General features: G+C 41.8%; 1 protein-coding gene across 1 annotated transcript in view; it reads left to right on the top strand.

The window, feature by feature from the left end:
• LEPR (leptin receptor) overlaps positions 1 to 16,016 on the top strand; it is a 422,515-nt gene that overhangs the window by 66,169 nt on the left and 340,330 nt on the right. The window contains exon 3 of the mRNA XM_086925355.1: positions 7,212 to 7,356. Within this exon, the coding sequence (XP_086781481.1) occupies positions 7,212 to 7,356 (145 nt within the window). The remainder of the gene's footprint in view (positions 1 to 7,211; positions 7,357 to 16,016) is intronic.

Raw genomic sequence — 16,016 nt, forward strand, 5'->3', positions numbered from 1 at the left:
GATTATATGTCAGAAATCAAAAATCTTTCCTTAAAAGAACGATTGGTTCAAAACTGACAGAATGACCCATGAAATCAAAGAGTCAATACATGCTTACTATGAGAGATTATTGCAGATGTTCAAACAGTTCAGTGTAACTGAGACAATTGAGGAAAAATATATCTGACATCTCATTTCCAGGTTCATGTTCGGATTGAAGCCTGGGTTTTGTTCTATGATTCAGCAGCAATTGATTTGTTGGCAGAGCCAGCCCATTGCTGAAATATTGAGATATGCAAAGCATTGTGGAGATGAATTGGAGATGAAACGTAAGAAATTGAAGGAGAAATTAATGATAGCACAAAAGAAGCTCAGCGAGGTCAGAATCAGACATTTGTTGAGAATTCAGTTCCCATACAGGGAGTGTATCAACAGCGAGCTCCTAGGATGCAAGGTGTTAATGGGTTTCAACATCAAGGGTTTCAACCACAAGGCAGGGGACCAGGTTGCCTAATTTACCTGAAAACAGGTGTTGATGTGCCGACTTTGAAGAAAACTATCCCCTGGCACGCTTGTGAATAAGGGTATATTTCAACAATACGCCATGATCCAAGGAGATGATTTTCTGCTCAGACCTGTTGCAATGATGGGGCCTTAGAGAGGAGCAAGATTGCATGCTTGGTGCAACCTTAGAGTTAGACATGGGTGGTACATACGTGGATGGTGAGGTTAATAGGAATATTGTTTCATTCCTCATTCAAACTGGTGCTACCCACTCTACTGTGAGAACAGCAGAAGTTCCAAACATACCCCTCTTGGGACAAATAATTCAAGTCTTAGGAGCTGCAAATATATAAATAACTGGCCCAGTTTCAGAAGCAATACCTGTCAAGATAGGGTCCTTTGAGGATCATCACCGATTTGTTGTATGTGATTCTAGTCCTGTGAACTCGCTTGGGCGAGACCTCTTGTGCATGCTGATTTGTTCCATTTACTGTATGCCCCTTGGGATTGAGTTCTAGACCCATGATGAGGACATCATCTTTAAACTGCTAAGATGGGATCAGAAATCAAAATGTATCCCATGTTGAAGAAAGGCGATTTGGCCCCAGAATTGAGAGATGCGGTGTTACTTAGAGTCTTGAACTTTTCAGGTAAATACATCAGACTTATCAAAGATGTTGAACCAGTCTATATTACTGGGAAGCCAAATGCTGAGTACCTGAGAAACCCACAATATAATTTGACCCCTGAAACCATTGTTGGGATTATACCTGTGATTGACTCAATGACGAGCAAAGCATTCTCATTAAGATTATGGGGATGTGAGTAATCAGGACTTGTTTGCTGTGTCACCCCACTTTTTGCCCCCATTGTGACTACTAGGTGCTGGTTGTCTGACTCTGACTGTGTCTTGGGCTCTGTTAATGATTCCTAGGGCCTGTGTTCTGTGTAGAAAGTAAATGGTAATTTGGTTTATTTCCAATTGGCAATGGCATACCCATGTAAGTCCCAATATATATTAAGACCAGGGGGATTCAAACTACCTATAAGTCCCTAGTATATATTAGGGCAGGGAGGTTTAGAGGCCCAGTAGATTTCCTGCACTGGGGCCTTCTGTCATTTTAAAAGCCAGCCCTGCAGACTGATTTAATTTGTAATTATATGCAAATTCGACTTTGGAATTAATGGTACTTCCAAAGTAGTAAGTTACCCTAATTTTACATATATGTCACCCTAAATTCTCATCTTGGTACCCCAGGGGTTGGGTGCCTTGTAACTATAAGCAGGGACATTATAAAGCCCTGAAGAGGGAAAAATGGCCAATTGTTTATTTTTCCTCACTCTAGTGAATAGTTGCATAGGCTAACAATGTAATATTTTACTTAAGTATAAATATTGATGAAGGCCATGTGAATATATACTTCAAGGTATCAAATTAATAGTTAAGATAACTCCAACAACTTGCCACTGTTAGATTTATAACGACTATGGCAGAAGATAAGTTATAAAACTTTCTTTTATGTGAGTCAAAACCCAGCCTTGCAGCTGCTCTCTCCTGATTTGCCAGTCTCTGACTAGGCTGCTCTAATGAGGTGCAAAAATACCTGCTAGAGAGACAATGAGGTTCCTGTGGGTGGAGAAGTACACACTGCATAAAAGATGAGGGTGGGTGAGGGGTAGCCAAACTGGTCTTCAAAGAAGAAATTACACTTTAGTTTAGCACAGGCTGACCCCCCCACCCCCACATCCTGACACGCCAGTCACACAGGAACCCCTGTAATTAGATTAGTCAGAGGGTTGGAAGGAGTGTGTTTAGGAGAAATACCCACACCAGTAGATTGGGTGGGGCTGATCCAGCTTCTTTGGAGAGACTTTCTCCATTTTGGATTTTCAGAGAATAGTGCTTTCTGGGACAAGAATATGCCACACTTTAGAGGAAGTGGTCATACACTTGGGAGGCACCCTGCATGCTATTGGTCAGAGGTCCACCCTGCTTGATACCTAGGAACACTACCAGCAGAAGAAGGACTGTCCTGCAGGAATCTAGGTCTGAACCCAAAGGACTGCACTCTGAAGAACTGTTCCTATTGCACAATATGGTACTACAACCATAAGTACTTTGCTTTGCTTCTAGAAGGATTACGGAGTGGGCGGTCTGCAAGCTACAGGTTAACAGAGCCCACCTGCACCATCCCCACCAAGAGTCCCTATCATGGGGCCTCATTTATGAGAAATGACGCATCGCTGCGTGAAAGCAGCGATGCGTCACTTCTCAGTGCGCACTCCTTGAGACATACCTGATGCGTCATATTTACTGTATGACGCATCATGTCACAAGGAGTTACAGATACGTCAGTATTTCTGACGTATCTGTATGGCGCAAAAGTGACGCATTGCTGGAGTGTGTCACAAAAGTGACGCAACTCCAGCAATGCGTCCTTTTACATGGGGCAAGCCCCATGTGAAAGGGCCTGCATCAGTCTTACGCCTGCTGTGAGGCAGGCGCAAGATTTTGACGCAACAGCGTCCTAGAAGTGACGCAGTGAAATCTTATAGATTTCACGGCGTCACTTCTATGAGGCTTTTTGCAGGGGAACGCCCCCCCTGCATACATTATACCTGACGCAGGTGTAATGTAGCGCAGGGGTTTACAAAGTGACGCATCTGCTTAGATGCGTCACTTTGTAAATAGTGCGCAACAGGAGGCATGTTTTACTCCGCCGATGCGTCACAAAAAGTGACGCATCGGAAGGGCAAAACTGACGCAAGGCCTCATAAATGAGGCCCATGGAGTGCATCCAGTGGACTTTTAAGGACTTTAAGGTGCCTTGTGGGAATTGCAATCCAGACATTTCAAGGACTATCTAGGAGATTCCAGACCCTTGGATTTGTGTTTTGGGCACTTTTAACACTCAAGAAGAACTTCAGGAAGAAGTTCCAGAAGTTTGGAGACATTTAGAGCAACTTTTAAAAAAGCTCGATAAGGAGACGGCCTCAACATCAAGAGTCAAGCCGACTACCTTCAAACACAACCCAACCGGGATTTTAGGTTAATCCAGTTGAAAGCTCGAGGAGCTCCAGTCTTCCAGGATTTGACTGCGACCTTGTAGAAAAGCAAATCCCCCAGAAAAGTTTAAAGGTAAACTTTTGACCAAGGCCTCTAGCTTGGAGTATCCAACAAGGGATCCATTGTGGTCAGCCTCAAACTTTGACTTTGTCCCAGTCAAGCGTGACCAAATTTCCCAAAGTGGCACTATTTATTTTTAAGCACTAGAAAGTGTTTATTCATTAACAATTCATATTTCTGATTCCATACATTGGGTTTTTGTTGGTTTGGTGTCAATTTGTTCATTAAAAAACCCTATATTTATAAATTGAAGTTGGGTTTTTATTGTGTGTTTTGTCTTATTTATTTAATGTATCGGTGTATTAAATGCTTTATACACCTGTGTCCTGCCTGCTTGTTGCCATCTACCAAGGGATGAGCAAGGGAATAATTTATTGAGATCTTGACTGACCCTTTCATTGTGTTTGTGGCCTTATTACTAGTGGTAAATCACTACTTATTACTACTAATAAACCCATTTTCAACAGGGGAGTCCAAATTACTCACCCATTATGGGTTTGCAGACACACAATAGCAAGACCTGCATTATCCAAGATTTGCGAAAGGTTAACTCCATCATCGTTCCTTGTTGTCCTGTGGTGCCGAATCCAGCTGAGATTTTGTTTCAGATTCCATGTGAGGCCGAGTGCTTCTCTGTCAGCGATTTGTGTCAAGCCTTCTTTTCTATATCATTGCATTAGGATAGTCCGTTTTTCTTCGCTTTCCGTTTCGGCTGCCGTGTATTGGCATGGTGCAGAATCCCACAAGGGTATACAGAGAGTACATCTATTTTTTACCAGATACTCAATAAGAATCTAGAGTCCTCTGTGATTCCTTACCACTCAGTTATGGTCCAATAAATTGCCGACCTATTGGTGGTGTCAAATATGCAGGAGCCTTGCAAACATGACACAATTGCATTGCTGCACCACTTAGCTGAGAATGGACATAAAGTGTACCCAACTAAATACCAGTTCTTTAGAAAAGAAGTCCTGTATCTATGACATTACATTGAGAAAGGAGCAAGGAAGGTGTCACAAGAGAGAATCTCTGTAATTCTGAGAATAAATCCACCAACTACCCAGAAAGAAGTCACAAGGTTCTCGGGAATGATTGACTACTGTTGACAGTGGATTCACAACTTTTCTCTGATGGCAAAGCCTTTACAGAGCTATGCAAACAAATGATGGATAGAATGCTGAATAAATCATACATTCACCCCCAGTCAAGAGATCTGGGTTAAATCCATTGTTCTTTTGCTTACCATGCCACCCCAGTTTAGACCCAGCCATATGCATATCAGTCTTGACCCCGTGCCTCATGGGAACAGTCCAGACCAAACTGCCAAGCCAGGTCCTCCCTGGAACGGAAACAAGAATCCTGGGACCGGTTTCTGGGTATTACCCTTCATTAGCCAGGCTAGCTTGATACCAGGGGCACAGTGAGCAAGGGACCCATGTCTGGACATACCCATCCCACTTAGGGTGAAAAGTGCTATGCAAACAAATGATGGACGGAATGCTGAAAGAATCATACATTCACCCCCAGTCAAGAGATCTGGGTTAAATCCATTGTTCTTTTGCTCACCATGCCACCCCAGTTTAGACCCAGCCAAATGCAAAGCAGTCTTGACCATGTGCCTCATGGGAGCCGTCCAGGCCGATAGCCCGACACCAGTCCTGGGATGCTTGTTTCTAGTCCAGGGAGGACCTGGCCTGGCAGTTCGGACTGGACTGTCTCCATGGGGTGCAGGGTCAAAACTGATTTGCATATGGCTGGGTCCAAACTGGAATGGCATGGTGAGCAAAAAAAACGATAGATTTAGGCCCAGATCTCTGTACTGGGGTGAATTTATGACATTGTTCTGCATTCTGTCTTTCAATTGTTCTTTTTGCATTTGTCACCCTGAGGGGTAAGGGTATGCCCAGACGTGGGTCCTGTGCTCTCCTTGCCATTGGAATCAAGCTATCCTGGCTGATGAGGGCTGACAGCCCGAAACCGGTCCTAGGATGCTTGCTTCCAGTCCAGGGAGGACCTGGCCTGGCAGTTCGAGCTGGACTGTCCCCATGGGGTGCAGGGTCACGACTAATATGCATATGGCTGGGTCCAAACTGGAATGGCATGGTGAGCAAAAAAACATTGGATTTAGGCCCAGATCTCTGTACTGTGGTGAATTTATGACATTGTTCTGCATTCTGTCATCAATTGTTCTTTTTGCAAAACTTTACAGATGCTGACACACAAAGGTCAGATCCGGTACCATGGATAGCAGTTGTTCTCAGATCTAAGAGAATGTCTCTGCCGTGCTCTGCCACTGGCGATACCCGATTATGATAAATATTTTGCTTTGTTTTGCAGAGAGAGAGTGCTGTTCTCTATCAGTGCTAACCCAGATGCACGACAATGCATGCAGATCCACAGCTTATTTTTCTGCCACACTTGACCCCATAGCTGCTGCTTTGCCTGGTTGTCTTAAAGCTGTTGCATCCATTAGCAATGGCATTGTTATGAGTCAACTCTTGACAGTTTTTGTACCCCACTCAGTTGTGGTGTTTCTAACCCATACTGGGACACTGCACTTTACCAATAGTCGGATTACCAAGTATGAACAAGTCATCCTCGGTGCCATAAATGTGTCCCTTACGAGGTGTACTGTAGTAAATCCTGCTAACTTACTGCCCCTTCCTGGGAATCATATGGTTGAAGGTGAAGTGGAAGTTGACTGCTTTGATGCTACTGAACTATGCACCAATTCGAGACCTGACATAGAATATGTGCCACTACTAGAATCAGATTATCAGATTATGTGCTGTTTGTTGATGGCTCTTGCTTACGAGACCATGAATGAAACCTGAGAGCTGCCTAAGCCACCAGTACTGTCTTAGGCATGGGCGAAGCTTCCTGGCTTTCAGGAGTGTTTTCAGTACAGGTGGCAGAATGTATTGCTCTTTCGAGGGCATGCTGGGTTTCAGACCAGCTAAAGGTGACAATTTTCTCTGATTGTCAGTATGGCTTTGGTGTCGTTCATGACTTTGAGCAGTTCTGATTTCAACATGGATTCATGACCTATTCTGAGTCACCTGTCCTTAAAGGTGAAAGTGTGAGAAACTTTTTAATGGCTCTACAACTGGCTGCCCAAATTGCTGTGGTGAAATGTGCCGCTCATAGACAAGACAATGATTATGTAACAGTGAATAACAAAAATGCAGATGAAGCTACAAGGTACTGCGTATTGAATTCATACACTTTTAATGGGGACAACGTCAATGATTATTCTGATTACATAGATTGCAATCTGTTTTTGTCCATGTCTGACACTTGGGAGGAAGTTTCGATGTTAAAGGAATAAGTGCCCAAAGCAGAACAACAAGGTTGGGACAGGGCTGGTAAAACACTTTATCATCAGCTGTCCAATTCACATGTTGAAGCCCTTCAGGCTTCTCATTTGCTCTGTCCTGAGAACTTTTTCTGTGCTGATTATGTGTGGTTCACCAACGGGGCTTAAAGCAGTCTCATAGCAAGGGCACACAATGTTCCAACTGGATGCTGACATTGTAAACGTCTGTTTTCAATAATGGCCACAGTCAAAACCAGACTTAAAAATATTGCTCTGATTTTGCAGGTTGTAGAGACTGTCAGAAGAAATTGCATTACCCTAGGAACAACAAGGCAAGGTTATTCACATATGGTTCAAGTGCGTGGTAAGAGAATTCATGGTCCCGGACTCTGGAGTGACTGGAGCAGTCCTATGGACCTCGCTTCGCAAGGTATGAAATTGTAGAAAATAGTCATTGTGTTATTACTTTTTTGGGGGGATAATACTTCTGTCAAAAACATTGGTAAACAGTAGACGACATTAGGATTTTGTTTTTAACATTTAAGCACTTGATGTTTAAATATTTAGCTTTGGTGAAAAAAAAGTCAACAGTAAAATATGCGTTTCTGATGGAAATATACACTGCAAAAGGTGTGACCACTAAGAGCCTGATTAAGAATCTTGGTGGTGCGGGGGAGGCGGGTGTTACTGCACCGCCATGCTCCCGCTGTCACCCGCCCACCAGATTACGAGTATTTGTCATGTCTCGGACTGGCTTTTTTTGGCAGTGCCACTGAAAATGGGCACTGCAATGTGAACGGCAAAAAAAGTTCCTGCATGGCATGGCCTCCAAAGGCTATGCCATGCAGAACTAGGGGTCCATGAAAACAGGGGAGAACAGCATGCATCCCCATGCCCAAGGCCAACAGGGGGCCTTGTAGGGTCCTCTTTGTTTCAGGACCACCAGCCTTGTCATGGCAGTCCTGAAACTTTTAAAATGCATGGTAGTGCAGCAGAAACACCGCCAGCTTATTACTGAGGCACTGACCTCCATGCCACCACCAGGAAATGGTGGTACCCTGGCAGCTGCTCCAATGCAAATGCAGTCCGACACCCCAACTCAAAATGGGGTGATTGCTGGTACAGCAGTGGCTGTACTACCACCACCACACCCCATGAGTCTGTCGACCCTCAGATTGCCAGACTTGTAATTTGAAAACAGACTTCCTAGGCAGTGTAAATCAAGGTAACTATAGCCTTTTACAGTGAACTATTAATGATCTAGTGTAAATTAATTCCTATCTACAGTAGTTTTACATAAAGGTAATAACTTTTATTCAAAAGCTGCTAATTTGTTGCATTGTACCATGGTGTGACCTGATATGGTTTACCAGTCCTGTGGTTCAATCATCACCTATGATGATGGTATTTTTTAGAGCACGTTTGTCTGTCTCAGTCGCTTGCTTTGAAATGAGGAATATTTTATCGCTCAGGAGAAGTGCAAGGGACTTTTATACTTACTAAAGTTGTAATTACAAAGGAGAACTGTTGTAGTAACATATCTTCCAAATAATCATCAAAATACTCATTATACTAGAACATGAACTATTTTCGATCAGCACTCCCACTGGACAATCACTGAGCTTCAAGTTAGTAATTGAAATAGCCTTAAATACTAACAGATGACCTCGACTCCACACATTAATCAGAACTGTGAAAACATTTTACTCAAGACATTAAAATAGAGCCAGATTATGACTAACTGTCAGCAGGGTACTGATAAATACTATTTGAACATTACAGGCCTGATTAAAATGTCAGGGAAGATGCCGTCTCGGTCCTGGGACCGATGACCTCTGATCGGTGGTCCCGACCAGTTAGTCACAATGCTACAGAGCACTGTTCAGTCGCATACTTCCATTTCTCCATGGGAGCTCATGTTACGGCTGTAAACTGGCTGTAGCACAAGCTCCCATGAAGAAATGTGAGGTGCTGTTCATCCCTGAACCCCTTGGCAGGGACCTGGCACAAGGTGCAGGGATCAACAGGGGGGCACTATGGCACCCAATCGGCTGGCCCCCAACCGGAGGCCGAGCACCTAAAGGGGCACTGCTGGGGCCCCCAAACATGCTTGGATGGCATGGAAACCATGTTGGAAACCATGCATCATAATCCCAAGGGCAGAAAGGTCCGCCATTTGGGATTGCAAGGCCGGTTCTGACTGGCCAACGGGAACCACGAGCCCATCGGAAGCCAGCCGGTATGACTGGCCGGTTTACTTTCCGACTGCAAGCATCATAATGTGGAGGTCAGAAAGCAAGCCAAGCAGCCCATTACGATGCGGGCAGGAACGTTTTCGGCCATTGGTCGGAGCCTTGACGGACCAAATCATAATCGCACCCTAAATGTGCATTATGTAATTAAAATCTAACTTGTAATTATTGTCTCTTTTATGTAGAAATCAAAATATATGTGGTGTGCATAGTTCTGATGAAAATCTGATTAAAAAGCCAATTAAAGTAAATATATTTCCGAGGTTGCTACATCCTTTGCATAAGCGTCGAAGGTCTATAGAGGGTCCATATTTTTGGCATGAAATCCAAAGCACATAGAAGCGGTTCAGACCTCATGACATACATTTAGGTAGCTGATCTAGTTGTAGTGACTGCTATCAGATTACATTTTGATACAAAGTGGTCCACAACACCAAGAGCATCACATTTTGCTCAATGACAATTTTTTATTATTGGTCGGTGAAGTTTTTGAGATAAAGAGAAATGTAGCACAAAGGAAGAGCCTGCTATTCTGCTGATATTGTACTGGGGCTGCAGGTGTGGTGATACTGGTGCTTATTTTGGGGCTCATGGCTTGTTGTTCATCGTCAAACTGTCTGTAAGCAAGAGAAATATAAAAAAGGGAGAAATATGGAGGAAGAGAAAAATTGGAAAACAGAGGGAATGGGAGATACCTGGGGTAGAGAATAACCTGCAAGAGTTAGATAAATAGACATGAAGATTATGGTGGTGGAAGAAAGAGGCATAACGTGGAATCAGTACGAGACCACTTTGGCATTTGGCAAACATGGCATTTGGCAGACCCAGCTGCAGGCTCCTAGTCACTGGGCTGCACATAGTTGCTGCACTTTGTTCCTCACTGTTCCTGTAAGCGTGTAAGAAACTTTGCAAACTTTGTGACAATTCATTAGGTTAGTGAAGAATTTAAAACATGCAAGAGTAAAAACCTGTTAAGTTACCATCTTGCAATCTTTCTGTGCCACAAAATAAGTAAAAATCTGTTATTTTCATTTTATTGTGACCAACAAAAAAAAACCTACTCAACTTCACCACCATGCGATACATTTGGCAAAAAAGGCTTTTTGCCGGAAGTGCTTTTCCAGAGATGTGATTGAGCTAAAATCGTAAAATCTTTGCCATATTCACCAAATCCAAAAGTTGTACGCTTTGCTCAATTCTACATGGGGCATCAAATCTATGCACAGCCATGGTTATGTCCTACATATATGTAACAATTGTCAATAAGGATTAAAGGGGATCCCTCCTAAGAAGTTAGATAGGTAAGAATATTTTATTTTATTGTTATTGAAATTATTGTCGGGTGAAGGTTGCTTGGGTGGCAGGTTGCTTTAAACTGAAGCTTGAAGTAGATTTCAAGTACTTCATTTCATGAGCATCAGACCTATGTCTGCATAACCTCTGAACAGACTTTCTTTTCTAAGTCGAGATTGAAAAAGTGTAGCTATCTTTTTCACTTATGTAACAAATCACCAAGGTAAACACTTTTTCAATTCCGAGCAATAAAAGCAAAATGAAAAGATGAAGGTGAGCGAGGCACGGGAGGCAGGTTTTGAATTAGAACTATATGACGACCACGCTGTGTGTGAGGATCACTTCCACTGTGAGGGAAATCAGCAGCTGTACAGCAGCAGTAGGGAGCCAATGGCTGTAAACTGAGGTCAGGCAGAAGGGTTATTAAAGGTGATAATAAAAGTTCCAAATGTGGAGAAATAGTTATAGAAAAGACGGTCATTTTTCTTTTACTTATTGTCCTAACATGTCAACTTTATTTTTGTATTCGTATGATGTTTATGTGCCCGTGTAAAGCGACTACCTTATAGTTAAACTTCTCCTTTTTGTTCACCAATTCGAGGTAAGGTTATATTCTGGGCTGAATTTACCGCGAAATAGTTGAAAGGAAAAGAAGAACATGCTGAAAGTTGAACGATCTGTGTGTTTAGGGATAGATTTGAAAGTTGTGGTATTATTTCACCAAATATTATCGCATGCATGAACACCATGCAGTTTTTCACATCGATTTAAGAACAGTAAATTGTCTCTCAGTTCTCCATTTATACATATCCCGCTCTGATGCAGTTCTTGCCATCATTCAGGAAAATTTGTCACATGCCATTTTGGACAGAATTATTGGCTCTACTTTGATCTTCTGTAAACGAGCAGATCGTCGGGCTATTGTTAAATTCTATGGGGCATATTATCAAGGGAGTTTATCTCCGCTTTTTTGGCTTTAAAAGCCAAGAAAGCGGAGATAAGATTATCTCCCTATTACCTAGCTGTCGCTAACACCAGTTAGCGACAGCTAGTAGGAGATAGCGACCATGTTGGGCCCCGCTTTGCATGTCAGTGAAATTTATCACTAATGACATGCAAAGTGGGCGTGCCAAGATGTTAGCGACAGGAAACAGTCGCTAACATCGCTATCTCTCCAAAGCTAACACCTGCCCCTGAGCAGTTCTTAGCCATGTTATCCAATGGTAGGTGGATAACATGGCTAAGAGCATTAGCTCGGTAATGCTTGAATATCACTGACTTTTCAGCGATATTCATGCATTTTGGCTGATTTTTATCGCTTAGGAGATAAACCTTGATAATAGCAAGGTTCCTAAGCGATAAAAATCGCCGCAGCTTGGCGATAAAAATATTGCCGCTAAGCCAACATAGCGATAATTATCGCTAGTTGTTGTTAAAATGCCCCTATGTTTCTCCTTGTACAATGCTGGTATTTACAGGTAGAGATACTGAGATGAGGTTAAGGATTCTGCCCTAGTTACTGGGTATCATGAGTCCTGGAATGGGTAATAGCCAGATGGATTTAGAATGCCAGGTCCGTTATTGCCTGCGGTTCCCAAATCCATGGCCTATTCCACGGACATTTTTCAGCCACTGAAAGCTATTGGAAAATATTTGCAGTAAAGTTTTGTTTTACTAGGTGCAGTCCCACACCTGGAAAAAAGGGGCTACAACGCCACCCGCCTTGCAGCATGGCCGAATAGCTTTTAGCCTCTAGAAAAACATGAAGATAAATGCAAGTTATTATATAAGCACATACCTGTCTAACAAAGAAGATAGTGTCCTCTCTGAAATCAACCCCTTCTGTTTAGAGTGAATCGACAGTCCCAACAAGGAAATGAGCCATTTAAAATGTATGTTAGTATAGATCATATTGTCAGGCTATTAAATATATAATTGATACTTTAGAACTGGACTAAATCTCCGCTTGCTCTCCCTATCAAAATAATTACAGATTACATGGTTGTAGTTGAGAGAACACTCATGATAGCATTGCAAGATAACATCAAATCAAATGAATGAGTTTGTTTACAAAATAATTACATTGCTCATCAAGGCTGAGCACTAGCTTTAACTTTTCTTTGTCATTATCTCTAATTTTATCTAGTCACCAAGTGCCCCAATTATTTTCCCTTCAAAGTGGAATAACTCTGTCTACAAGTGGTTCAATAAAAGCCCCTAAATCAGCATCTATTCTTTCCTAAATGTTACGAAACACTCACTTCTTGTGCTATACAAATGCATTACACAAGTGTGAATTAAATAGAAAGTAGTCATAATATATGGGATATTAGGACATTTAAATGTTGGGCACTCCGTTGAGGCCAACAGATTAGCTCAGGGCCAATAATGGCTGGTACAGACCTTCTGCTCCAACGTGTGTTTCTCCTTTTTTAATTTAGAACATTCTACCATCAGTAGGTGGGACAATCTAATAGCCTCACAGCCCTTCTACCTCGGACTATACTGCCATTAAAGGCCCTCTACACAATTATAGACCCTCGCCTGAGACTCCGACCTATGACTTGAGTTCAGTGCCTATAATACTGGTATAACTTTTAGCAGTGGGCTATAAGGCCATAAAATATCCCCTGCCACATATTATAAGGATATTGCAAGTTGCAGAGGAGGTCCTTGACCAGGTGGAGGATATTTTATTGTCAGAGGATAATTTATTCCTTATAACAGATGGTCACACCATCCCCTTTCTTGCAAACCACTCACATCCTTGGTGTCTTGTTCTTCTATATGAAAGAGGTAGTATGGCTGCAGACATGAAGATTGCAATGGGAATCTAGTATAACAATTAAACACATCAAAAAGCAGTTAGCTAGCAAATTTTTGCAAAGAAATATTAGAATCACTTTGATGTAATGCAGATCAAAAAGTGCTGAGGCTCAGAATGTGTATGAAAAGGCAGAGAGAATCTATTTTTCCTGTTCTGTGCGCAAAAAATAAATATATGTCCATAAACAGCTCCTTTCTGCTTATCTTTATTTTTTTATAAAAAAATATAGATGATAATAATTAAACACAGTTTTTGTTTTTAGCTGTTGAAGCTGTAGCTGTGCTTGTGCTCAATGACCTGCCTTTCACGTTAGCTGCTGGCAGGAGGCATTGTGATGTCAAAACTCAACTGCAATAGCTGATTACACTTCAGCGGCTACATCATTTCATAAATACAGGCGACTAGAGACATCACAGCATGACTGTAATAAAAAAATTAGAGACAGTCTTTTATACAGGGATTGCAGTATTATAGTTGGAATCATTTTAGCCATTTTTCCATCCTCTAACTTGTAAGCAAAGATGTTCCCACTACAAACCCCCACTAGGAAATGTAAATGGGCTCCGCAAAGTTGTTTGCGCTCATCTAATCTCTGTCAGTAAAGAGTTTCCTAGTTTTTGATTTAACAACATCAAAATCAATCTACAGAATGTTTACATTACCGACTGTTGTAATCTACCTCATTTAATAATTTTATAGAGTGGGTATTAATTCCAGGGTCATCTTTTCCTTACCTAATCTGATGTAACCCACCATTTCTAAACGGCTCAATGACATCCAACTTGAATGAATTACTCCATCTGAAATCTTATTTCGTCACCAAATCTTATTACAGCACCAAATATCATGTCAGTGTTAAATAACTCGATTGGGACATGCCACATATTGTTTTGTGAAGTGGTTAGAAATAAATTATTTTGTTATGGGTTAGTGGTCCCCCATAATCAAGGAAAGCATCCAGGACCCTGATCAGCTGTAGTTGCAAGTCATCTACCACTGTACATTACATCGTTAACCTCATATTGTGATATGAGAATTAAAAAGGGAAATCAGATTTTACAGTTCTTCATAGATCATGTAGCTTTAATTTACTCACAAATTTCTAGCATGAGCCAACAGTTCTCCTGCCTAAAGCAACATTAAAGGAAGATTGAAATTCTCCACAAACAACACAGCTACACTTTGCCCAGAATCTACTATTGACAATCACCTAGTAAATGATGTTCTTGCTTATTTGGTAAGTAAATAACTATACTTTGCACATTGTGTAAAAATCGAAACCTGATACCATCACAAAACACCCTACTGGGTCTATCATTTTTTTACCTACCTTGAAAGAATATTTTTCCAAAATCTTATAATGATTCCTGTTTTATATGTTGAATAAAACCACAGAGGAAACCACTACCTCTCTCCCTCCTCCTCTTTAAATTGGTTTCTTCGCGAAGTATACCTATTGTTATTTTAAATCGTATGAAGTTCAATGACCTGGAGTGTTTCTCTACATCACCACATAAAGGACATAGAGAACACATTCATATTTGGTTATAGTAAAATCTTCCCCATCCTTCTGTACCACTGAAGGACATGTCTCAGACTCTACTGCATTGCTTTCACACAAACACCCAGTCATACCATCCCACAATCATAGTTATTATAGGAACCCCTTTGATCCTCTGGTCCTTTCTTCACCTACTGCAGATACCCCAAGTTCTTTAAACTTATTTCATCTTGGAGAGGCACCACTGATGCCCACGTCTCAGACACTACAGAATTGTACCTGTAAGAACTGCTTCACTCTTCTGATCCTTTCTTAACCCTCTGTCCCAAAATATACTGGCAACATGGGTCTTCCCTGCATCTTTTGGACTGTGCTTTCTCTCCTCATATCTTGCTCAGATGGCCATGCTTCTTCTTGGCTTCCCTAAAATGTAACAATTGTCTCTGTTCAGGTCCAAACTTAAACCCACTTTCTAAATCAGCTAACAAGAAACAAGACTTTGCCCATTTATAGCTTCAGTTTAGGGATACAAACATAGATCTCAAAGCTCACTGGAGTTTACAAGGGTCATAGAGTTCAAGTGCTTCAGTGTAAGACTCTGAAGTTGACATTCACACTCCCCCACTCCAAAATGTGGCTGATTTCTTGCCTTCCTCATAGTCTTATGACATCCACAAGCTCAGCCATCATCAACAGACCCCAGGATCTAACTTCTACTTCATGTGAACTATAACCACTCACTTACTTGTTACCCCCTTAGACCACTTCATGGACGCCCATGCAATGTTGGCAGTTCATTTACAGTCTGCCAGAAACTTGTCATAAAATGTGCGTGTTAATAAAACACAATGTCGTTGACAGTTTAAATGCAATGCTCGACTCCAGCATTCGCACACCAAAACAACTTACCTTCCCAATCTGCCAGAATCCACCTCATGCCACTACTTCAAATTGTATCATCTTAATTTTCTCCTCTTTGTCAATGCTGCTAGCGACTCTTCCTCTCCTACACCATCAACCCTCACCTCCAGCCTATACCCTATAGCATTTTCTGTGACTGTAAGAAAGGCTTTTCGTTCATCAGTAAACCACAATCTCTAACAACCTATGGAGAATATTGCCCAAATACAGCTAGCTGCCATCACGCTAAGCACACTGGCATCAGATGCTTGAGTAAGCAAAAACCAGTAAAAGGAAGAAGCGCATCAGGAAAGCCA

This window comes from Lissotriton vulgaris, chromosome 1_1 (genome assembly GCF_964263255.1).
Source record: "Lissotriton vulgaris chromosome 1_1, aLisVul1.2, whole genome shotgun sequence".
NCBI lineage: Eukaryota > Metazoa > Chordata > Amphibia > Caudata > Salamandridae > Lissotriton > Lissotriton vulgaris.